The sequence below is a fragment of the Dromaius novaehollandiae genome, chromosome 4, assembly GCF_036370855.1.
Source record: "Dromaius novaehollandiae isolate bDroNov1 chromosome 4, bDroNov1.hap1, whole genome shotgun sequence".
Classification (NCBI taxonomy): Eukaryota; Metazoa; Chordata; class Aves; order Casuariiformes; family Dromaiidae; genus Dromaius; species Dromaius novaehollandiae.
In genome coordinates, this window is record NC_088101.1 from 17,882,414 (window position 1) to 17,903,940 (window position 21,527).

The 21,527-nt window shown below is 38.0% G+C and overlaps 1 protein-coding gene and 1 long non-coding RNA gene across 6 annotated transcripts in view; one reads left to right on the top strand and one right to left on the bottom strand.

Moving 5' to 3' along the window:
* RAP1GDS1 (Rap1 GTPase-GDP dissociation stimulator 1) overlaps positions 1-21,527 on the top strand; it is a 106,517-nt gene that overhangs the window by 37,738 nt on the left and 47,252 nt on the right. For 2 of the 5 annotated variants that reach the window (XM_064510506.1, XM_064510508.1), the window contains exons 2-3: positions 2,093-2,203; positions 19,914-20,036. In XM_064510506.1, coding sequence (XP_064366576.1) covers positions 2,093-2,203; positions 19,914-20,036 — 234 coding nt within the window. Of the gene's footprint in view, positions 1-2,092; positions 2,204-19,913; positions 20,098-21,527 lie in introns of those variants that run through there. The other 3 variants (XM_064510507.1, XM_026109177.2, XM_026109185.2) reach the window with 3 other exon arrangements.
* The window catches only part of LOC112988598 (uncharacterized), a 97,835-nt gene that overhangs the window by 35,024 nt on the left and 41,284 nt on the right, over positions 1-21,527 (bottom strand). Inside the window, exons 16-19 of the long non-coding RNA XR_010388888.1 lie at positions 10,299-10,875; positions 7,365-7,532; positions 3,224-3,310; positions 2,393-2,483 (exon numbers count right to left, since the gene is read on the bottom strand). This is a non-coding gene — a long non-coding RNA (uncharacterized LOC112988598). The remainder of the gene's footprint in view (positions 1-2,392; positions 2,484-3,223; positions 3,311-7,364; positions 7,533-10,298; positions 10,876-21,527) is intronic.

Below are 21,527 nucleotides of genomic sequence, written 5' to 3' on the forward strand. Positions count from 1 at the left end.
TCTTATATAGTGGGGACCCCTGGGGTTTTTTATATATATCTACCTAGAAGGTTTAATGCTTGTGTCGTAAATTGCTGAAATCTCAAAGCTATGTGTGTGAGTATATAGGGAGATGAGCAGAAGTGCCTGTAGGATGAAAGAGAGTTAGAGCCACATTAAATGCAAGCTCAAGAGAGGAAGATGGCAGGAAGATGGGTGAACAAAGAGTAAGAGGAGGTGGAACACAGTCTTAAACTGTAGTTATTGGGGCTGGTCACGGGATACCCTGCATCTGTGTCTTTTGACGAATTCCAGTGTTACTCCCTGAAAAGTGTATTTAAGCAGTGCGAATTTGCAGCGCCTGTTCGGCTCTATTGTCAGTTGAATGGAGTTCAGTAAGAGCCTGCGCGACGGTAGCGTAAGTCAGTACCAGGGGAAGTGATGAACCTTTTTTTTTCTTGCTAGCTTGTGCCATGAGGCAACAGCTCAGCCCCGCGGGGAGAGGTGCCAGGGAGGCAGGCTGGAGGTCTCAGGGGGCAGCTGCCCCAAAGGCTCTCACAGAGTCGCCTTCCCGCTGCTGGCTCTCAGCGTTTCCGAGTGAGGTTATTTCTGTCTATAGCATAGCTGGGAACACGTGCATTATGGCAGTAAACTATCTGCCTAATAGCCTATGTCATGACAAATTTCATACCTAAATCCTGAGAATTTGAAAAATAAAGCATCGTACTTCTATCTAGATAGGATATTGGGCTACAAAAGGGTATGTTAATCAAAAACAGAAATGGGACAAAATCCACAGCTTTGGCTGAGAGGCAGAGCAGCTTCAGGAGGAGTGAGGTACCACTCTCTCCATAGTATGCCTGCCAGGTATCCATTGCGATAGTTTATATCAGCCACCAGTGCCTCAAAGGCAAACGAAGGGAGCATGAGGCAAGCCCCGGCCATGCCAGCTCCCCTTTGCACCATGCCACAGGCGAGCAGGTTGGGAGGACGCTCGGCACAGCAGCTCCCAGCTCTGCTGCGGAGGGGCTTCCCCCCCCCTGCACCGCTCCCAAGGTGGTGGTGGCTGCCTTTCTGGGCCAGATGATGCCAGGGTTGTATGACAAAGAAACTGCATCTACAGTACCACAGGGCTTGGGTCAGGGCTTTCTGATTAGTCACTGGGGAACAGTAGACAGCTAGACGCTATGTAACATTATTTGTTTTGAGTAACAATTTCTGCTTACTGACAGAGTTGGCATGGAAACTGTATCAGCGCTGGTGTTTTTTTAAAAGGCTAGTCCGCTCAGAGTGAGGCGGGCAAGCCAGCGACTTGCACTGCAGCTGTTGACACTTACACTCGGCTTGTGAATAAACAGAATACTCGAAATGGCAGCAGTAGTACTGCCCCGACTTCCAGGAGGATAAATGTATATCTGCTGAGAATTACGCTATATGGTTTTGATTTTTTCTTCCCCTGCAAAGGGAAGGGTGATTTTATCATCTGAAATCCACAACAGTACTTTCTTATTTCTAGAAGATTTCTTTACATTTTTTATGGATCAGTTGAATATAAAGAGTAACACGGTTCATATAAACAGTGGCGCTTGTAAGATTATGGTGGATAATGGCATAATACTTAAAAAGCTGTAAGCTTAGCACTAGGGCTTTGTGAATGCGTAGCCAAGATGGAACCCTACAGAGCATGCAGAAAATGGCATTTTCGGTTACTTTCCCTTTTTCTTGATGAAAAAATGCAAGATGTGCTCATTTTCATCATATTTTTTTTTCCACATAGAAGGATGGAAGCAAAGATGCTGCTGGTGGTTTTCTAAACCAACAAGGCTGAGAGAATATTGATGGCTAAATTGCTGTTCAGTGGCATTTCATAAAGTGCCTCCTGGCATCCTCCTCTGAGATGAAGAATGATAAATATATATTTAAATTTGAAAAGTTTAATTTCATCCAAAACCTTTGACTCTTGGCTTTTTACATCCTCAGAATACAGACATAGATTCCTTCTTCATTGAAACAGGATCTTGTTTACTTCACAGTAACTATTTACATTTGAGGCTATAAAGCTGTTACCAGATTGATGAGGACACTGATTTCTCTTTTCTTTGTGTTAACCAAGCAGATAATCTAAGTGATGCCTTGAAAAAGCTGAAGATAACAGCCACTGACAGCACGGCAGATAGCTTGGAGGGATGCTTGGACTGTCTGCTTCAAGCTCTGGCACAAAACAGTAAGTTTTATGGTCCTTTCAAATTTTAAATCATATAACAAGATCAGTGAATGAAAATTGAGGTAGTAAAATGTAACAGAAAGGCTGACTCAAGCAATGGGCTGCTGGATTGCCTGTTCTAAGATTTGGGGGGTTTTTAACCCATGATTTGTGTGACATTCAGGTAACAACAAAGACAGTGGTAAGTACCTGGATATTTGGAACAGCCGTAGTCCAGGTCTTTTTCAAGTATCATGAAGTCGCACAATTACTTTTCCAACTGAGTGCGGATTTCTTCTCTCTAGAAACAAAGAACAAGGGTGGACAAATGAGCCTGATAGCGTGGGAGGAGGGATATGGGAGCTGTTTGCTAATTCTGGTTAAAAGGAGCATAATTTGCCATTCACTTTGTAATGTATTTTTCCTCACACTTCTGATCATGTACTTCTTATATCTGGTTATTTCAATTAGCAGAAATAGGTTGGATATCTAAAAACAGTTCAAATTGACATATGGTATGATAACAAAAATAAATTGGTAAGAATGGAACAAGATACTCTTTCCCCACAGCTATAGAGTTTGTGTCCCCACTCCCTATAGACAGACAGGTATTAGAAATGAAGATGACAGTTTATAGGTTCATGAGGTTTTCCACAGTAGAAGTTTGTCCCCATCCATATGACATTAAGATGGATTGTAACAGTCTCTGCATTTAATGGTGCTGGTTTTCATTCTGGTTATTTTGCAAGGAGATGTTATCCAGGAGATAATAAACTATTTGGTTTTTTTAGACCAACATATTTTTAAAATGATAAATCCTTTTTGCTATGGGTTTATTTATAAGGTATTTCCAATACTTTTACCCACTGGACAGTCTCATACTTAAAAGATATGTAGTAAGAGAAAAAGATATGCAAAATGATGAAGTACTTTGTGTTAATAGCAGAATTTATCATTCTGCCTGTGAAGTCACACAGCTGTGTCCCCAGGACAAGTTTGGCAGATGCAAAATGATTTTGACTAATGTATAAACAAACATACCAATTCTTCCTTGCAAGATGACTCTTTTCTGTCTCAGTCTAGGGCTCAGCTTTTCCTTCTAAAATCTTTTCTCTTCTGCTCTCATGACTGTCAAATCAGATAAGCAGATTATTAGGACTTTGAGCTCTCTCTTTTAGGTAGTTCACAAAATTTCACCATAATCTCCCCACAGTTTATTCTGTTCTTTGGGCATCAGTCAATAAGGTGAATATAATCCCAATGAACTGTGATACATTATATATCTAAACATCTTTTCAGCTCTCTATGATTGAGGTAGAATTGGATCACTCCACTTAAAGGGTACTCTGCTGGATTCACAAGAGGCAATAAACATTCTTAAAAACAAATACTTTAAAATTTACTTTGCTTCCCCTACTCCTCCTCTTCCCCTGTTCATTTTCCCACTTTTCTCACCTGCCACTGAACCTAGTATCTCTTTTTTTGCCATTTCTTATATCTGTTTTCCTTCAGGATATTTTCTGTACTCTCTCTTCCTCCTGTATTACCATTCTTTCCTCACATTTTTTCCTGCCTGGAAGATCATCGTTTTATCTGTCATCTATTCATTTTCCCTGCAACAATTTCTTAGACATAGTGACACTGCTCCCCAGTGCATGGGTTAGGCACTTCTCAACTCTAAAAGGAGGTAAGGACAATTAATTTCCAGGGGCCATTGAGATCTTCCCATGCTGAAACTCCTCTAAGCGGGTTGCCCTCAAATGTGATGCAGTTTGGAATACTTTTCCAGGGTGACCAAAAATCGACAAATACATGCTAATGTTCAGTCATTGCTGACTTGAGCAGACTTTTTATTGGACACTTAAAGTAGAAAATCACTATCACCCATTTTTTTAATTACTGAAGCCATTTAGTTCCCTGAGTGCACCTTAAACATTTCTGAAAGACATATAACATGATATCCTTTAAGTCTATATGCTCAGAGAACAAAGAAATCTTTTTCTTTTAGGGAGAAAAAAGGAAGAATTTAGTCCCCCATCTTGAACCTCAGTAAACTGCTGGAGGACATATATAGATTCTAGTCTTATCTGAAAGAACAGAGCAGTAGATTATCCTCTATAATGGAGAAAAAGGTTCCAGCTATGGGTAATTACACTGACCCCTCCATTTTTCTGTAATTTTCTAGTTTGACAGTATCCCCAAAGAAGAGGATAAATTTTGTGATACAAAGGATAAATCTTGTGATAATATTGTACAGTTACAGAGTTGGGGATTATGTGCCAATATGCTCATATTTCTGCCTGTGATTTGTGGTGAAGAGTGAGTAAACTTTGCCAGTGGTAAAATATGCATCCGAAGCTAGGTAAGGAATGCTTGTCTAGCCCTAAAGGAGAATACGAAATGGCTTGTATTACAGAAATTACCAAAGTAGACTTTAAAGACACTGTGTGTAATGATAAGGCAGTTAAGGGGGTGGGAAAGGCCAAAATGGCAAAAGGGTTTAGTCTAAAATAGCTCGGGAAAAAATCTAATGGGGTCTGGCAATTTGGACACATTTTTAAAAAGCTTGGTCCCTAGGACCCTACGTATCAATTTCCTTTCAAGTGAGTTAGACACTCCGATATCTAAATTTTTCTGAGCCTCTTTGGAAAACAGGCTTTAGTTCTCAAGATAGTCTGATGAGTTTGAAAAAGCTTCCTTGTAGAAATAAGACAGATTTCTGTTTTGGAGTAAATTTGTAAGAATTGCAGTACATTCTAAACACATCAGAGATTATTTGGTAAATTGCATGTAATAAATTGGTTTATCAAATAGTTATAGCACAGAATCGACTTTACAAACACTGCAGTCTCTTAGTTATTATTGGTCTTTCAATATATTCTGTCTACCCTTCCTCTGACCAAGTAACTAACAAATGTCATTTCCCATAGTTCTCATCCAGTCGGTTAATCTTAATATGTGGATTTTTGGGGTCAGGTACAGTGTGAATCAAGAGTGTGTGTGTGTGTGTGTGTGTGTTTTTGATGTATACACAAACACAAATATATATGCACATATACACACACAGATACCTACATGTATATCTGTGTGTGTGTGTGTGTATCAAGCAATGTTTAGGGCTAAATGATCATAAATGTTGGATACCGTTAGCAAAGAGCCAGTCATTTCAGAGAAATAGCAAACATAATTTTACATTAATAAATAGTAACACATGAAGCAATGACAAAGCAAGACAACATGACAGAATGGCCTAGGAGGGACTTCTGTACTCTTCAGAGAGCATAATTTAAACATTTTAAAGTCAAATATCCAACCTGAGATATAAAAATGTGATCTTTTTTGTGAAACAGTTTTTGATACTGTCAATTCAACATTTTCTCTTACCTAAATCATTATTTAAATAAATTGATTTGCCTCAAATGAATTGGAGCAGGAGAACCAGTGAGCTACAATGCAGAGATAGACTATCATCTAGTTTCTGCCAGATTTTTCACCTTTAGAAGACTGGACAATAAGCCATTATTAAAACTAATTTTAAAGGACTAATAGACAGACTTTCTTTTCATTTCTTTTTCTTAACTTAAGGGAATTGGCCAGGACTGTTCCAAAGCCTGTTCATACTGTACAGAATGTCCCCAGAGTGCATGGAATAACACCGTAATGATTGATTCATAGCTAGTCTGTTCTTTTGAAGGTAGAATTAAATAATGTCTAGGTAGATAATGTGGAATATGTTTTATATGGGAAAGTTCCATTTCTTATGTCTCCACATAATGTTAAAATAGCCATGTTAACATTAAATTAGCAATATTTTCACCAAAGAACCTTGAAAGGTAAAAGGTGAAATTATATAGTAATAATTAGTAATCTGAGTATAAGAAATGTATTAATCATAACAAAGAAAAAACTTAATTAAGACTTCTGAAATAATTATTCTGCTTTCCTTTAGTATATTCTCATGTGTATGGTTATATTAATGAAACTAAAATTCTGATCATAGTTCAGTTAATCATCATATTAGAGTAATACTAGAAAAATAAGCCATGAAAGGAATAGAATATGTTTTAAGAGAATCTTACAGGTCTGTGATTTCAGTGCGAGTTTGCGATGGTATCATAAATCACAGAACTTAATTTTATTCACTTCATTAAGACTTAGAAATACTATCGGAAATACTATTTTAACTTATATAAAATTTACTATTTTATTAATATGCTGATGCAACCCACTCCTGTCTACTGCCAAGCAAAACCCCAATCAAACCCACTGTTAATGTAATATTATGATTTAACAAAGGAAATAAAAATGTGTCATTCCCTCAGCTTTTACTTGGATATATTGCATGTGCTTATGAATGTTTCAGAGAATATTATGCTGCTTTTAATTTCTAACCGCATGCATGCAACATACAGTTGTGGTTGCTGTGGAAACATAAGTTAATTTCCTTCACCTCTAACAGGACAGGGACAATTGCAGTTTCACTTACTTCGCGGACAATCTTTTAACCTTTCAGTATGTTAAAACAATACAAATTACTTTCTTTCAGCACCCATATTGCATACCACATGGAAAGGAATTGCAAGACTGTGATGAATGTTGTCAGTCCTTTTTTTTTTTTTTCCTAATGTAATATGCTCTTTTTTTCATTTGTTTCTCACATCCCTTTTGGCAACCAATTTTTTGATAATCCCAGACAGGCTGTAATACCCTGGAACATGATAGCCCCTGTCCAGCCCTCAGAGCTCTTCTGCTATTTGTTATACCAACCAAATTAAGGCATATACATACACATGTGCTGTACTGGACAAGAGTGAACCAAGTAGTCTGCTGAATGTGAAGACTATTAGTAAATATTTGGCAAGCCAAAATCAATTATTTTTAGCTACTGTTTGTCTAGGGAGATATTTGCATAGTCCTTCACATCTGAGACCCAGGTCTGAAAACCCTGCACAGATGGTTTCTTTAGGAAACATTGTTTAGAGAGAAGTTTATTCCTATCAATGCAGATGTTTTAGTTACTATCTGTCACCAGCACTTCTGGCTGATGCCAGTCATGTACGGCCACGTGGACTAGCTAGAAGCACAAGATAAAACTGAGGAGTTTAGGATGAGAGAGGCAACAATGAAAGAGGAATAAGAGAAAAACATGCATTAGGAACACTCTAAAATAACAAAAACATACCTTATTTTTTGGACTTCTTTCAGCATTCCCACCAAAGTCAACTAGCATAATTGGGATTTGCCCACATAAGGCCAGCTTGAAGACACGAGTCTAGATCCCCAGCTACTGTAAATCAGCACAGCTCCATTCATCTCAGTGGATAAGCTGAGGGTCTGTCCACCATACTCCCTAAAAAGAAGACATGAATGCTTATCTCTTTCCACCCGTCAAGCATTAATCATCTCTAAATTGCTAAACTTTCTCTGTTTTTGATTTTTAAAGGAAGCCTGTGGCACATGATCCATAAGCAATGTCAGCAGCAAAGAAACAGAATCAGTCACGCACTGAATGAAATACTGGCTTCTACAGAAGCAGGAGGAGAAACTCTTACGTTGCATCTATTTTCTTTTAAAAACCATATATTAAACAAATGACTCTATTGCCTGCTCTGTACAATTTGGATTATTTCTATATAGGCTTGGTGTGTTTCAGTCAAGAATGAATTTTGCTGATCTGGAAGCAGGCTGTTCACAGTAATATGGAATGAAGAATTATAACAATTAGAAAATGCAAAAAAGGATGAGGAAGTGCTTTGTCACAGAATTCAGTTCGGAGGTTCTGCGGGTTTTTTGTGATTCTGCTTAGAAAAACAAGTATAAGATTAACTATGCATTACAGACTGAAATTTAGTTTTATGTTTAATACAACAGAATTCTGTACATTATAATTTGAGACTGGTTTGCAAACATGATTTTTGGGTTGTTCCCCCCCGCAGTGAGCTGGAGAAATAAGCAGCTTATCTTGTAGCTGCTTTATAATAATTTCTGTAAAGCAAAAAATTAAATAAAAGTCTGCAGAAAAATCCATAGGAGGAAATTGGGGGAAGGGGAGCTCTAGTAGGTGAATCTGGATGTATTTTTCACCGAGAAGTGCAGATAGACCTTCTCCTGCCTTCACTGCAGAATGGGGAGCAAGTTCCCTCCTCCCGGGGCTTCGGGCTGCCCTCTGCCCAACACATAAATGTCAAATAGCTGTCTGCATCCAGGACCATTTGCGTTGGGGTCATGGCCATTCTTATTGTATAGTTAGGAAAGCTGTAAGTTTGTGCTGATATTTTTACTAAATTTCTGCCATATTTAGCAGCTTTGAAATCAAAGGTCTTTCAGTTTTGTTTTGTTTTTTTTCATGAGAACTTATAGAGGAACATTCTCTAAACTATTTTTATTCTGCCCCTATTTACAAGTGGAACCGAATGTTGCACTAAAGATAGAAGGAAGGTATATTTGTTTTCCTGACCAACAGAAATCCTCAAAGTAAATACTGTAGTAAAATGACAGTATTAAGTACTAGCTATAGTGGTATCATTATACTTGGTATATTACTGAATATTACTACTTTTTGGTGATGGTTTCCATTTTGGAACCAGAACCTACGTTATAAGAAAAAAATAATAATTTGGTTTAAGAGTTTTTGTTTTAAAAGCACATGTTACAAATGCTACTTGAAGGTGTGAAATTACATGAGGAAAGCAAAGAATGGCATTGGATTATATTGTCATTATCATAATTCAAAGGACATACTAGTTAGAATTTAATCTGTTGTATAAAGAAAAAGACCTGTGATAGAATGAAATGGATATGAAATTCATCCATTTATGATTTTATCAGCTCAGGTATTTTCAGTTTAGGCCTTAATCAATGGCAGGTTAAACAGAGAAAAATATGATGTATCATAACCTTATGCTTTGCAGCTTAGAATCTATTTTATTAAGAAAACTTAGAAAAAGGAGGAGTAAATCAGTTATGCACTGGCGAAAAATATGTTGAAAATTTATATACATTATACACTAGGGCTATATACTATTGTGTTTTGGGAGCAAAAGTTTAATTGTATTGTAGAAGGAGGTAAAATGGAAAACAGTATTGGCCGTCGCTTCGTATCATTATATACTGATTTATACCTATTAAGAGTTGTCTCGTAAATGTGGTGCCTATCAAAGAAATGCAGTTATTCTAAGATCCACAAAGAGTGGCCCACAAGAAAGGACTTCATGAGAAGATGAAAACAAGGAAGAAATACAGGTTTCCTCTTAAGTCACAGGCCTTCTGGGACACAATTATAACAGTAACCAAAAAAATATTATTGCTAGTCCAGACATGCCATGTTTCAGAAACAAGAGGTAATAGCAGACATAACCCAGATTTGACAGATGAGAAATCTGAAAATCTGCTGAGAATGTTATTTTTGGCTCTGGTACACTCAGTGTAAGAGGCTGAAAATGCCCACTAATCCCAGCCTTCAGCACCTGGCTCTGAAAAGCATCTGGCACGTAACTAAAATGCAAAGGCTAGCACATGCCTTTCAAAACAAGCTGATGGATTTCCTTGCCGTCCAGCTTCTCTTCATCAAACGTGTGCCAGGTCAGTCTTTAAGAACAACTAGTAAAAATACGTGGGGCAGAGTTCTTAAAAGTAGTTTCTAATTTGAAGTTGCAGTTTGCACAGATTTGGGGGAGGGACTAGGTCTTTAAGTTTGCACATTTGTATATAAAAATGCTGGTAACATCTGAAGGAAGATTACACCAAAAAAATCCTTAAGTGAGAAGCCAAGGCCCTATTCCCTTAAGTGATTTAGAAAACCTGGAAATCACTTAAAGTTCACTGAAGGAGGTTTAAAATAATTATATTTACATTGTAGATGTGATTGGCCAAGATGCAGTTTGGTATTTGTTAAACTACACATGAACTAGACATGGTAACTCAAGGAACCATCAAATGATACCTGAAAATATTAACTTCATGATTCAAATGGCAAATTTAAGGGTTATTCTAAGACCTCTTTGGCCTGTAATACATTTTTTTCTCCATGATGAACAGTTACTTTATCCTATTTTGTTTTACCACAAAACATATTATGGCCTTATACTCTAGCACTGTTTTCTTTGAACATACTCACCGTGTTGCATCATGGAGGATAACGCTATGTTACAAACTTCCTGAACAACTGCTGGCAGACTTCTCCATTACTTCCTGCACTTACTTTCTGCGTTACGGTGTTGAGATTATCCGCTAAGCCCTCCTACCTACAGCTTCTGTTCAGGTTTTCTCTTGAAAGTCGCCAGTGGGTTTTCTCAAACTAGTTGGTTTCAATTTGACAGCATCACAGAGAAGGATGTGTTAGCATCTGGAGTGCATGAGAAAATGTTACATTTCAGTCGAGACTGCTATTTGCTGATCTCTCACATTCCTTCGTTGGTGATGAAACTTTCCATCCAATGCCCAGAATCTTCTGTAGGCACCTGCTTTCAAAGGCATCGAGTTTCCTATCTTTAATGTTCTGGTAGATTTCCAGTTCTCACAACCATATGTTAACACAGAGGTTACATTTGAGTTAGAAATTCTTGATTTTATTCCGTAGTTTATAGCTGTGACTTCCATACGCTGTTGAGTTTAGTAAGCACTCATACTCTTCCTATGTTTGGCGTTACTTTTTCTGATCTTCACTAGGTATAGAAGACAGAACAGTTCCTGTACTGGAGCAGCACAGCAATGGAAAATTCAGAAATAATTTTTGTAATTGTTAAATTCAGATCTCAACTAAAAAAATTTGCTTCTCTCTGAAATTTATCAAATGTTTTACTTCCACTATTAATGCTTTTGACTTAGGAAAGGAAATTTTACGTATTTTTTGTCTGTTTCCTTTTTGTACGTCTTTGGCAGTTCTGCATACATAATCATTTATTTCATTGTCAGCATCAAGTAAGCAACTATATACTTAACTTTTAGTGCATTAGAGTACCATCTAATTTCAGTGAAATTTTGTACCTGGGTAGCGCATACAGGATCAAGCAGCAGTCATTTCACATTTTATTGCCATGATTCTCTCACGCATTAATATTGGACTTGTTATCCTCACCCCCCAAACATAGAAAAACTAGTTGTAGAGCCTCTTGTCCTAGAGGAGGTATTCTGAGGTATAAACAGTACCGAAAATTGCTTTCCTTTTTTTTCTATTGGCTAGACATTTTAAGCTGACACCTTTCCCTTTCGGAAACACGGAGAAAAAAACTCTACGTGCCACAGTTTGCTCAAGCATACCTTGCCTTAAACATCATCAAGCTAGCCTGTTTTAGTTCTGAAGTGGGCGTTTGAAGAGAATGAGGGTAAAAGGAGGTTTCTTACTGCAGGTAGATTTTGACTGAGCAACACTGCTTTCATGATTGTGAAGCCTTGCACAGCATTATAGGTTAAAACAATACAAAATGAACCACCTGTAGGCCATATTCTGATTTTACCATGTAGGATTAACTTTCAGCTACTGTTGTTGCATATAAATAAAGAAGTGCAGTCACCATCCCAATACAGATATAATTTATATAACATATAACATAACATAACAATTTGTATAACATTTAACATAATAGAGAACATTTTGCATGACCAAAAATCATTTTGATTAGCTTGTATGCATACTATTCAAGTCTAATGATCACATAAAATGATAATTGATTACAGGTAAAGGAATTTTTGATAGGAGCATTTTCATATAGAGGGATAGTTTTAGTAAGAAAATGAAGATAGTACATAAAACTCTAAGCAAGCTTTTATATTCTACTGCTAGGGAAGTCTTAGCCCTGCTTTGCACTAGAGAGGATGAAAACCACCTTAATGCAGATGCAGTTTCTAGTAGCAAAAATATTCCTTTGCTACAGTATCTTATACCATGTCTCTCAAAAAGTAACACTACCAACAAAACACACTTTTATTTTCATTTTTTTCTAGCTTTTGCAGTATAGCTGCATCAACAGATGGACTTTTGCTGACAGGAAACTCTCAAAACCGGAGAGAGAGCACATCTTACACCACTCTTCTCAAACTAGCAGGAATTTCTAGTGCGTCTCTGATGTTAATAATCTCTCATAGTGGAGCCAGAGGTTCAAATCTAATTAGACCAGCTCCGCCACTTAAGCTTATTGCCTGCCATGAAGTTTAAGTTTACCTTCGTCAAATGTATTTCTGAAAGTAGCAGAATCCTGATGCATGTTTTGTAAGAGGGAATTTTGTCTCAGATATCAGGATATAAAGTGTTTCTTCTCTTTGCCACACAAGAATGCTTATTGCATCTTAGGTCATGAGGCTGGTGCATTTTCATGGCACTGTATACATATAATCCAGGAATGTTTTATGGTAAGTGCTTTATATATTATTACAATATACCTGTTTAATTGGAACACACTAAATCAAGGTGACTGCTTTCTATTGGACTGTCTTTCAGTGAACTGGCTTTGCCTAATGATACTGGATGGTAATCGCTGCTGCTTAGTGGGCTTATATCTTACATAAATTCCTCATAATAGTGATGTGTTTAGTTAGTGCCAAACAGTTAAATGGTGTTTATCCAAGTGTTAAATTCCAAATGCTATTCTTTGAATATACAATGTGCCAAATAAAGATTAAATATTATATATTTTTTCTTCTCAGAAGGCCTCAGCAAATACCAGTTCCAGATAACAGAATTTAGAAATTTCTTTCTAGACAGCATTTTTGAAATGCAATACAGAAGCAAAGGAAAAGATCTGTTCTTTACAAAAATTTGTATTAAGCGATCATGTAATTCACCATTTTAGTTTGGAAATTTCATTCTTAGATTTGACTCAGTCCCTTGTGAGTTACAAAGATGATCATTTTTAAATTAGTCTTTTTCCTTAACCTGCTTGGCCAGCATAACTTTTTTAAACCATTATTCAAGGAACTTGAATTAAAAAAGTTCTTTATCTGTAGACATAATCTCCCAACAAGCATTAGGCAGAATTTCACAGCATGCATTTGAACTTGCTTGAGAGCACTCTTAAGAGATTGCTTAAAAGGAATATGAAATATTTCCTGCATATATTGTGCACAGCTTTCAAATCTGATTAGATTTTTAAACTAAATCAAATGCAGAAAAAGGATTTTACACTGTGGGTCTTGTGTTTGTTATACAGATTGAAAAACTAAAGCACAAGGATACTTAAGGCTTTACTCAGTCCTATAATAAATCCCATTAGAACAAACAATGGAGGAGGCAGATTAAAATGTCCACACAAGCTGATTGTAAAAAGCGAAGCTGCTAATGGATGACAGAACTGCATTTGTATTAAGATGCCCGAGCATGAACTAGGACAGCTGAGGCACTAGTTTCTGACTCCTTTAGCAACAGTGCTACCAAAGTGGTAACCTCCTATAGAGAGTGGGGCAGAAAGGTGCAGGGAGAACTAATACCTCGACTAAATCCACCTGACTTTATCTGTCAGGGCTCTAAATTAGATCCAGTTCAGGAAATCACAGAATTATAGCTGCCTCACTTTAATATGCTGCTTCATGCTGTGCTGTATCCATAAAGGTATTAATATGCATATTTCCTCAAAGAAGCCAAAGTTGGTATGTATATTCATTAAATTATTGCATTGGTACCCGCAACAGGCTATTCAAGGGGCGAGTCTCATCCTGAAATTCACTTTTATTCTTTGGGTAGAGCTTTTGGAATATTTAATCAGTGGGAATCCGGCAGCTAGTTGGTTGGTGAATCTGTCTCTCTCCATCTGTCCTTCCTTCCTTGTTAGAGCTGAGATTTTAATTACAAACATCTGTGCCCTATCTCTGTTTTTTGATTAAAAATAGGAGTTTAGGTTGCCATGTTGCTGTTGGCAGGGACAGAACAAAGAGCAAACACTGTGATGGAAATGTTCGCACAGCTAAGGGAGAAGCTTCCCTCCCTACCTCCTGAGGTCCGGTTTGAAGGGGAGGTGAAGAGGCAGCTTCTATTTGTGGGCATTTCCCCATGTGGGGAAGAACATGCCACCAGAAAGGCATTTTTATATATTTGTTTCTATATGTAAACTGTTTCTCTATATGAATTATTAATAGTGGACTTTCTTCTGTAAAATAAATCTTGATAATTGGGATAGTCTTTTTGGCTAAGAAGTGTTAGGCAAAATCCTCCTGTATTAGCAGTACGCTTTGTTGCATGAGATCATCTGTTTTTACTGAGGCTCTTTACAACCCACTTTTTTGTGTTCCTGTAGTCAGACTAAAAATCTCCATTTTGTGGTTTGGAAAATACAGTAGGAGACTACCGAGAGACAGACAACACTTCTTGAGAGAGGCAATATACTGAGAGCGCATGAATACATGCTCTAGGTCAGATGAAGCTCTTTTACCGTGGTGGATAGGAGGCCATGACGATTAGAAAGATACCACTTGCCCCCTTCATTCCCTTCCCTTCTGCCTTCCGAAAGAGCAAATGGAAGGTTTCTTTCATGATATATGTGGCTTATCATTATTTATTCATGTGTTCATCCTCCTCTTTCTGATGAGAGTATATGTGGGAGGGACATTAGAAAGCAAAGATAATTTTCTACAGTGGTTTCAGGAGGTTTATAAAACATTTGCAGCTACAATACATACATTTTTCAGAAGAATACTTCACAAACCTGGTTGGTTTATTAAAGAGGACACTCGTGGAGTTGCTCATTTACAATTCTGTGGTGTGCCTCATTTCTCATGTAAAGCTCCACAACGTGGGAATTATTGCAGCAGTAGGCTGTCACTACTGTTGGGTTATTTTAAACTCTTTCTGCTAGAATGCAAAATTGCTTGTACCACAAAACCATCTAATAGTGTAACTTAAACTCATTGTACAAAGAGGACAGCAACAATGCACCAATAGTTTCCTTCTGCTAGCAAGTGCAAAGTAGTAGCACTTCTGACACATATGCCTTTCCCTTCCCTTCCCCCTCTGTGCCTTTTTTTCATATGAAGATGGAAGAAATGATGCGGAGATAAGAAAAGAGTGAAACAGAGAAGAGTGAAATTTAACAGGAAATAGAGCTGAAAGGGAAAGAGTGTACAATTTAATTTGAGACACTGATTGGATTTTTTTCCTACAGTGATTTCTGCTACTTAATTAAGCAGCCTGATAGCCCCAGTGCTCAGCTCTCCAGCTCTGATCCGTGGCATTAAAGAATTTCCTGCCCACACCCTTTATTATTTTGACTTCAGGCACTACAGAAACCGTGAAAGCAAGGATATTGACATTTTAATCACCCTGCTATGACATTAATAAGATTTTGGCACTGTGTGATCTAATATACTCTTTGTCTTGATACCTAGCAATATAAAGAGACATCTAAAGCTACAAGTTTAACCCTAGTTTTTTTCCCCCCCCCCCAATTATGCTGCCTTGGCACATTACTGTACTGTATTGTATTGTGTGCAAAGGGACTGTTCCTAAGCAGCATTATTACAGTCCTACAGTTTCTTTGCTTCGAGATAGGGAGCAGGGGGTGCTCTATAGTGGGTGGGTGGATGCAGACTGAAGATCAGGCTTTAAAAGAAAGCATTTGAAGTCTGGACATGCACATACAGCAACAGGATTTTTAAGTGTGGCACCCTGACATCAGGCTGCCTAAATTATCAGGTTTTCTTAAGCCACAAATGTAACAGATTTGAAAGAGGACAGTCCATGCAGTTCTGCTAAAGGAGTTAAAATGGTAGGCAAAAGCCTACTTGTTAGCACACGGTTAATACTGGCTGTAATTCCCTTTCTCTTCCATTATAGAAAACATGAGAATAGATTATATGTGAAGACACTGCTCAGATCTTTTTTGCACCTATGGAAACATTGTTTGGTTTTGCTCCATCCAACTACAATTGACAATATATTGTAGCAGAATAACATTTCAGTAGAGTTTATCTTTGTAATGATTTAGTAGGAAGCCTGGAATGAAACTAGCATGCAGCAGATACATATCCTTAACACATAATAATACCTCTGTCATGCATACCTGCACAAAACAGGAACCCAGCTAGACCTTCACCAGTGCATGTGAAGAGAAGAGATAAAGAGAAGAATTGAGAATTGTCTATGCTAGAGCCATCAGCAATTTTATAATTCTCAACAAACCCAAAACCGTTGCTAGGCCGAGGGCGGGCTGTGGGCACCAGCCCTCTGGCAATATGAGCATGTCATTTCCTAGGCTTGGACTTTGCAGGAGGAAAACTAAATAATGGCTTTCACAGTCATACTAGAAATATTGCTATATAAACATGACCCTCCATCTTCCTTTCCAAAAGAATAACCACCACCACCCCTCTTTTCCTTCCTTTCTGTCACTCACAGGTGTCTGTGTTCATTTGCCTTTTATACAGGACTCTGCCATAGGAAGCAGAGCAAAAAGGGACAGAGGCACATCAGCATTGATGGGTGGGCAGTCTATCCAAGTCCATGCCTCTCCCTAAAGCCTGTGCCCTCACAGTGCCACTCACTAGTTGCAAGTGGAAGAATCCAAGGAGAAGAAAAGCTTGGCTTGGCTTAGTTTAGTTATTTACTTTACAACTCTCTCTCTATAGCTGCAACCTGTACTACTACAGTTATGCCTTCAGTGCGTCCTGCAGAACAGGGTCTTGAACTGCACATAGACTTGTGCACACAGTCACGCACAGACACATAAACCACCTGCAAAAATTTAACGTCATACTCTCATATCTCTGTTTCGACACTGGATTAATTTGTCTGTTACACCAAGTGCTAAATAATAGATGCTCTGCAGATGAAGTGGAGGGCTTAGGCAGACTTGCATTGGGCAAGCTGAAATGCCCTGTGGCGTTTTTTACTCCCAGGGCAATTACTGACCAAGTGCCTCCAGGTACACTGCGGGCTGTGTAGCTAGTGGCCATCTTCCTGCCTGATGCCAGAGTGTCCTGTGGTTCCCCTCAGGCAGTTACGCTGGGGCACTTGCGTGGAGAGGGTGGCGCAGAAGCAGGGTGGCCCTGCCCTGTGATGGGAGAGGGACACTCTTAGACCAATTAATCAGTCTTCCCTCCTTTGTGACTAGCAAAAGCTTCACATTGATGCTCTGCCTGGGTAACAACAGCCAGCGGGAGGTTGCTTTTTTTTCCAAGGGGAGGATATGTGCAGTTGTGGCTCTTGTAGTGCTTTAGAGTGAGAAAAAGGTCAGTGTTATTTCTGTTTTCATCTCTGTGGTATCAGCTAGCTGATGTCCCAATTTCCGACAGGTCTATTAAGCACTGTATTTTTATTGGCACTCACTTGCTTATCTTAATAAAATAAATCAGAGCATATCTGCTACACACAACTGGCCTGAAGAAGCATTTATTTTCCCCACTACTTGCAGGATATGTTTTGTTCTATTTATGCATTGCACAATGATGAGTCCATCAAAGTGCAGACTATAAAAATAAGACTGGATACATATATCTCAGCAGTTTGTCAGGAGAAAATACACTAATGTCTCCTGCCTGCTAATTCTGATTAACATTATGCAGGTTAGCAGATATCTACATTTTCAGTTTTGAATTCTGCACTTTAGGTTTTTAACTTAGGGGAAAGGAGGTATCTCTTCTTTAGTAGATACATAAGATATATGTCTGGACCAGTCTTTAGTCTTGATAGGATTTTTTCTGGATTCAAACTTTTCTTTCATCCATATATATCCATGGGAGAATATATTTACAAAGTACAGGCTATATATATCAGAACTTCTAAAAGCTTCCAAGTCAGTCGTAACTCATTTACATTGTATTTACTGAGAGGGCTTTTGAGAGCATTAAAAAAATTAGAGTTAACTAGATTGCAAACAGATTAATAATAGTTAGCACTTATATTATGTATAGGTTGAACCTCTGTAATAGACTTCAATTAATGAATTTTCATTTTGTACCTAGCCTGGTTGTAATCAGATGTACTACGCTATATATACTATAGATGAGTAGCACTAGCCAAAGACCACATCCCAAGATAACACGGGAAGTGCAGAAATACAGAGGCACAAGTACAATCCGGACTTGAAGTTCTCTCTTCCTAATCCATTATCTGCCACCCAGACACCACTGGCTCCCAACCAGTGCAGCACGTGCACATCACGTGCAAGCCACCAAGCCCCCATGAGCAAACTCTGCCCTGCTAGCAGCAAGGGTGGTCCTGGAGCTGCCACAAGCAAAAAGATAACTGTAGGCCTGAGAATGGGAAGGAGGAGCAAGGAGGTGGTGAACCTAGTGATTCATCATCAGCTATTCACAAGGGAAGCACAGCTAAAAAATGGTTGCGAACCACTACCCTATAAGACTTAACTAGTTGTGGTGCACAGAAAAAGTGCCTACTTGTTTAGGGGGAAAACAGAGAATGTTTTCTTGGAAAAAAGCTGCTGCTTTGCTGTTCAAAAATATATAATATCCCTCACTTTCACACTGATTTGAAAGATACTATATAAATACAATATATATTGTTTATTGCCATCACTGTCCAGCCTCCCTGTCTTGATAGCCCTTACGCAAGAGTAAGGCAGTTTCTGAGAAACAGCAGGAAGTTGTGCTTAGAGCCCTCTCTCCTCAGCTCTGAAACGTCTGCCAGCCACCTACAGGAATGGTCTACATCTGTTTCTCACTGATACGGGCCAGCTCTAGTGATTTTCATTTTGACTTGCACTTACTATAATGCTTTTATTTTCAAGTGATGTGAGGGTCTTGTGCATGTTAAAGCGCTTAAAGAGGCCCCTAAGAGAGCGAGTTGCCAAACATCAGACTTGCATTCAGAGGAATTTGTTTTGCTTTGCAGAAGTCATCAACTAGAGCATCTCAAAGACAGCCTTGGAGAATGCAATTAACTTTTGGTATGAATAGCAATAGGAGTCAGACTGCATTTCTAAAGTGGTAGCTGCTACCTAATCTTAGTGCATATCACACTAATATTCATCTCAAATGTGCAGTTGTTTGAAAACATTAGCCTAAGGCATTTTAGCATCTAGTACCATTTCTTTAAATGTTATTGAATCAGTGTTGATTTTCAGTTTGTTACAGAGCTGTTGTCCAGCAATGCTGGGTGGGGCCCATTTATGAGGCAGCTGTGCAATTCCTGCTGTGCTACAGGAAGAAGGAGGCAAAGGTTCATCCTAAAATCCTTGATTGCTACTATAAGGACCTCAGCGATACTTTTTCCTTGCCCTGTGACTGGGACTATCCTGGGGCTACTGCAGCTTAGCAAAGTAACTTTGAAGATACTGCAGCTGAGGAGAAGAGTTTAGACCAGGATCTGCCTAGCTCTCCATCTTCTACAGTTTCAGACTCGCATGCTGCATTTAGCTGTCTGTGCCGTCAGCTGTAATGAGGTCCACCATCACTCCTTGTGTGTTTCCTGCAGTTTGGCACTTCAGGGTACTGGTGCTTGATTTTTACCTAATACGTTAGGCTGCTGCATATCACTCCACAACCTTAATTCTTTCTACCAGTCTCTGCAGTAGTTTCCCTATGTATACATGAGTACATGTGTGCATTTACTGACATGAGAGTCACTTATGAACTGATTTAACTGATTATGAAAGTTAAAGTGTTAAGTTCTGTGAGCAAATCATGTCAAATAAACATGACAACTGAAGTGGCCGTCTCTGCTTTTTACATAATAAAATAGTTGCTTTGAGAACTACCTTTAAGAGGATTTTACTTTCCCCTGCTTTTCTTTCTTTTTTTCCCAAAGCAGGCTAATACTCAAGTCATTTTTGTGCAATGTGTTTTTCAGATACGGAGACAAGTGAAAAAATCCAGAAAAGTGGAGTTCTTCAGGTGTTCGCGAGTCTGTTGACGCCACAATCATCCTGCACTGCAAAAGTAGCTAACATCATAGCAGAAGTAGCCAGAAATGGTGAGGTTTTCTACAAGAACTTTTCTGCTGGAACATCTTCAGTTTTTCACCTCACTTGTCAGTATGTTTTACTTCATTTATGTTCTCATTTTGTAGATTAGACATCTTTCATATCCTCCTTTTCACTCTTTTTGTTTTTGTCTTGTCAGATTTTGTTTCTCCACTTGTTAATGCAATCAAAGCAGCATTTAGCTGCTGGAAATTTTTTAGTCCTTACTTTTATGCTATTTAGTTTTTAGATAATCTATAGTATATTTCATTGGACAAAAATAGCAAGTCATAGGTTTCATGAAATACATGTATAAAAAATGATATGCATCATTTGTGCATACAGCTACATATAGTGCATATAGTTACAACTGCAGTTTGTATAACTGTGGTTCTGGGATAACAGATTGTTTCTCTGGGCTGAGATTTGTGAGTGCATTATTACAAGGCCTCTAATACCATACTAAGAGCAGTTACTCCTAGCTCCTAGTTAAGAGCATTACTTTCTTAGAGAAACAGCCCAAGATCCCAAATGAGAATCATGCGTCCATTTTGGTATGTATTACGTATATATATATAGCATAGAAGATTATACATATATATATTTTAAAATATTTTCTCTTTATAAAGAATTATCTTAGAAAGATGGAAACTAGGGACAAGCACCTTGCCTAAACCTTAGGAAATACCAGCTTTGAAACCTGGTTTCAGGTGTGGAATCAGTTCAGTTTAGGGAACCAGTGCCAGGATGATGGTTTGAGCGTTCAGTCTAAGTTGAAATGTAGTGTTCAGGATTTTTTTCATGTTTAGGTGTTGAAGCAGTAATCAAATACATCTAATTTAAATTTTACTTTTCTATGTATGGAATGATAAAGCAATCTTTACCTGCACAAATCTCCCTTTGATATATTCAATTATTGCCAGGGTGTGAACTACGCCATTAGTTTCCTGTGGTATATATAATCCTAAATATTCAACTCTTTCCTGTCAAATTATAATTTCATTTAGGGAAAAAACCCACTGCCCTATAAAACCAGTTTTCTTCATTTATTTAATATATTAGTAAAGTCTAATTTAAAATTCCAAGAATACTGATGTTACCTGAGTCTCTAGCCATAGGATATGGGCAATCTTCATATAACTCATTGTTAATTTTTTCCATAATTCTTTTAATTCTCTGATTTTGAGACAATGTTATATAGGGACATTCAGAGACAACGTTAACAAGAAGAGAAGACATACTTCCACTGTATTTTCATTTTTAAGATTCCAAGTTATTTAGATAAGCATTTAACCTTTAAATAATTTAAACTTAAAAATGTTTCAGAACTAGAGATTCACCCAAACTTATCACATGCTTTTCCTGTACTTAATAAATTCTTAATACATGTATTTAGATTATTGTAATCGACTGTCAAGTCCTGTTAGCTCCTACCTCAAAAGTGAGGTTAAGAACAAAAACAACATTCATGATAGCTTAATTGATTACTGTGCATGGTTTCC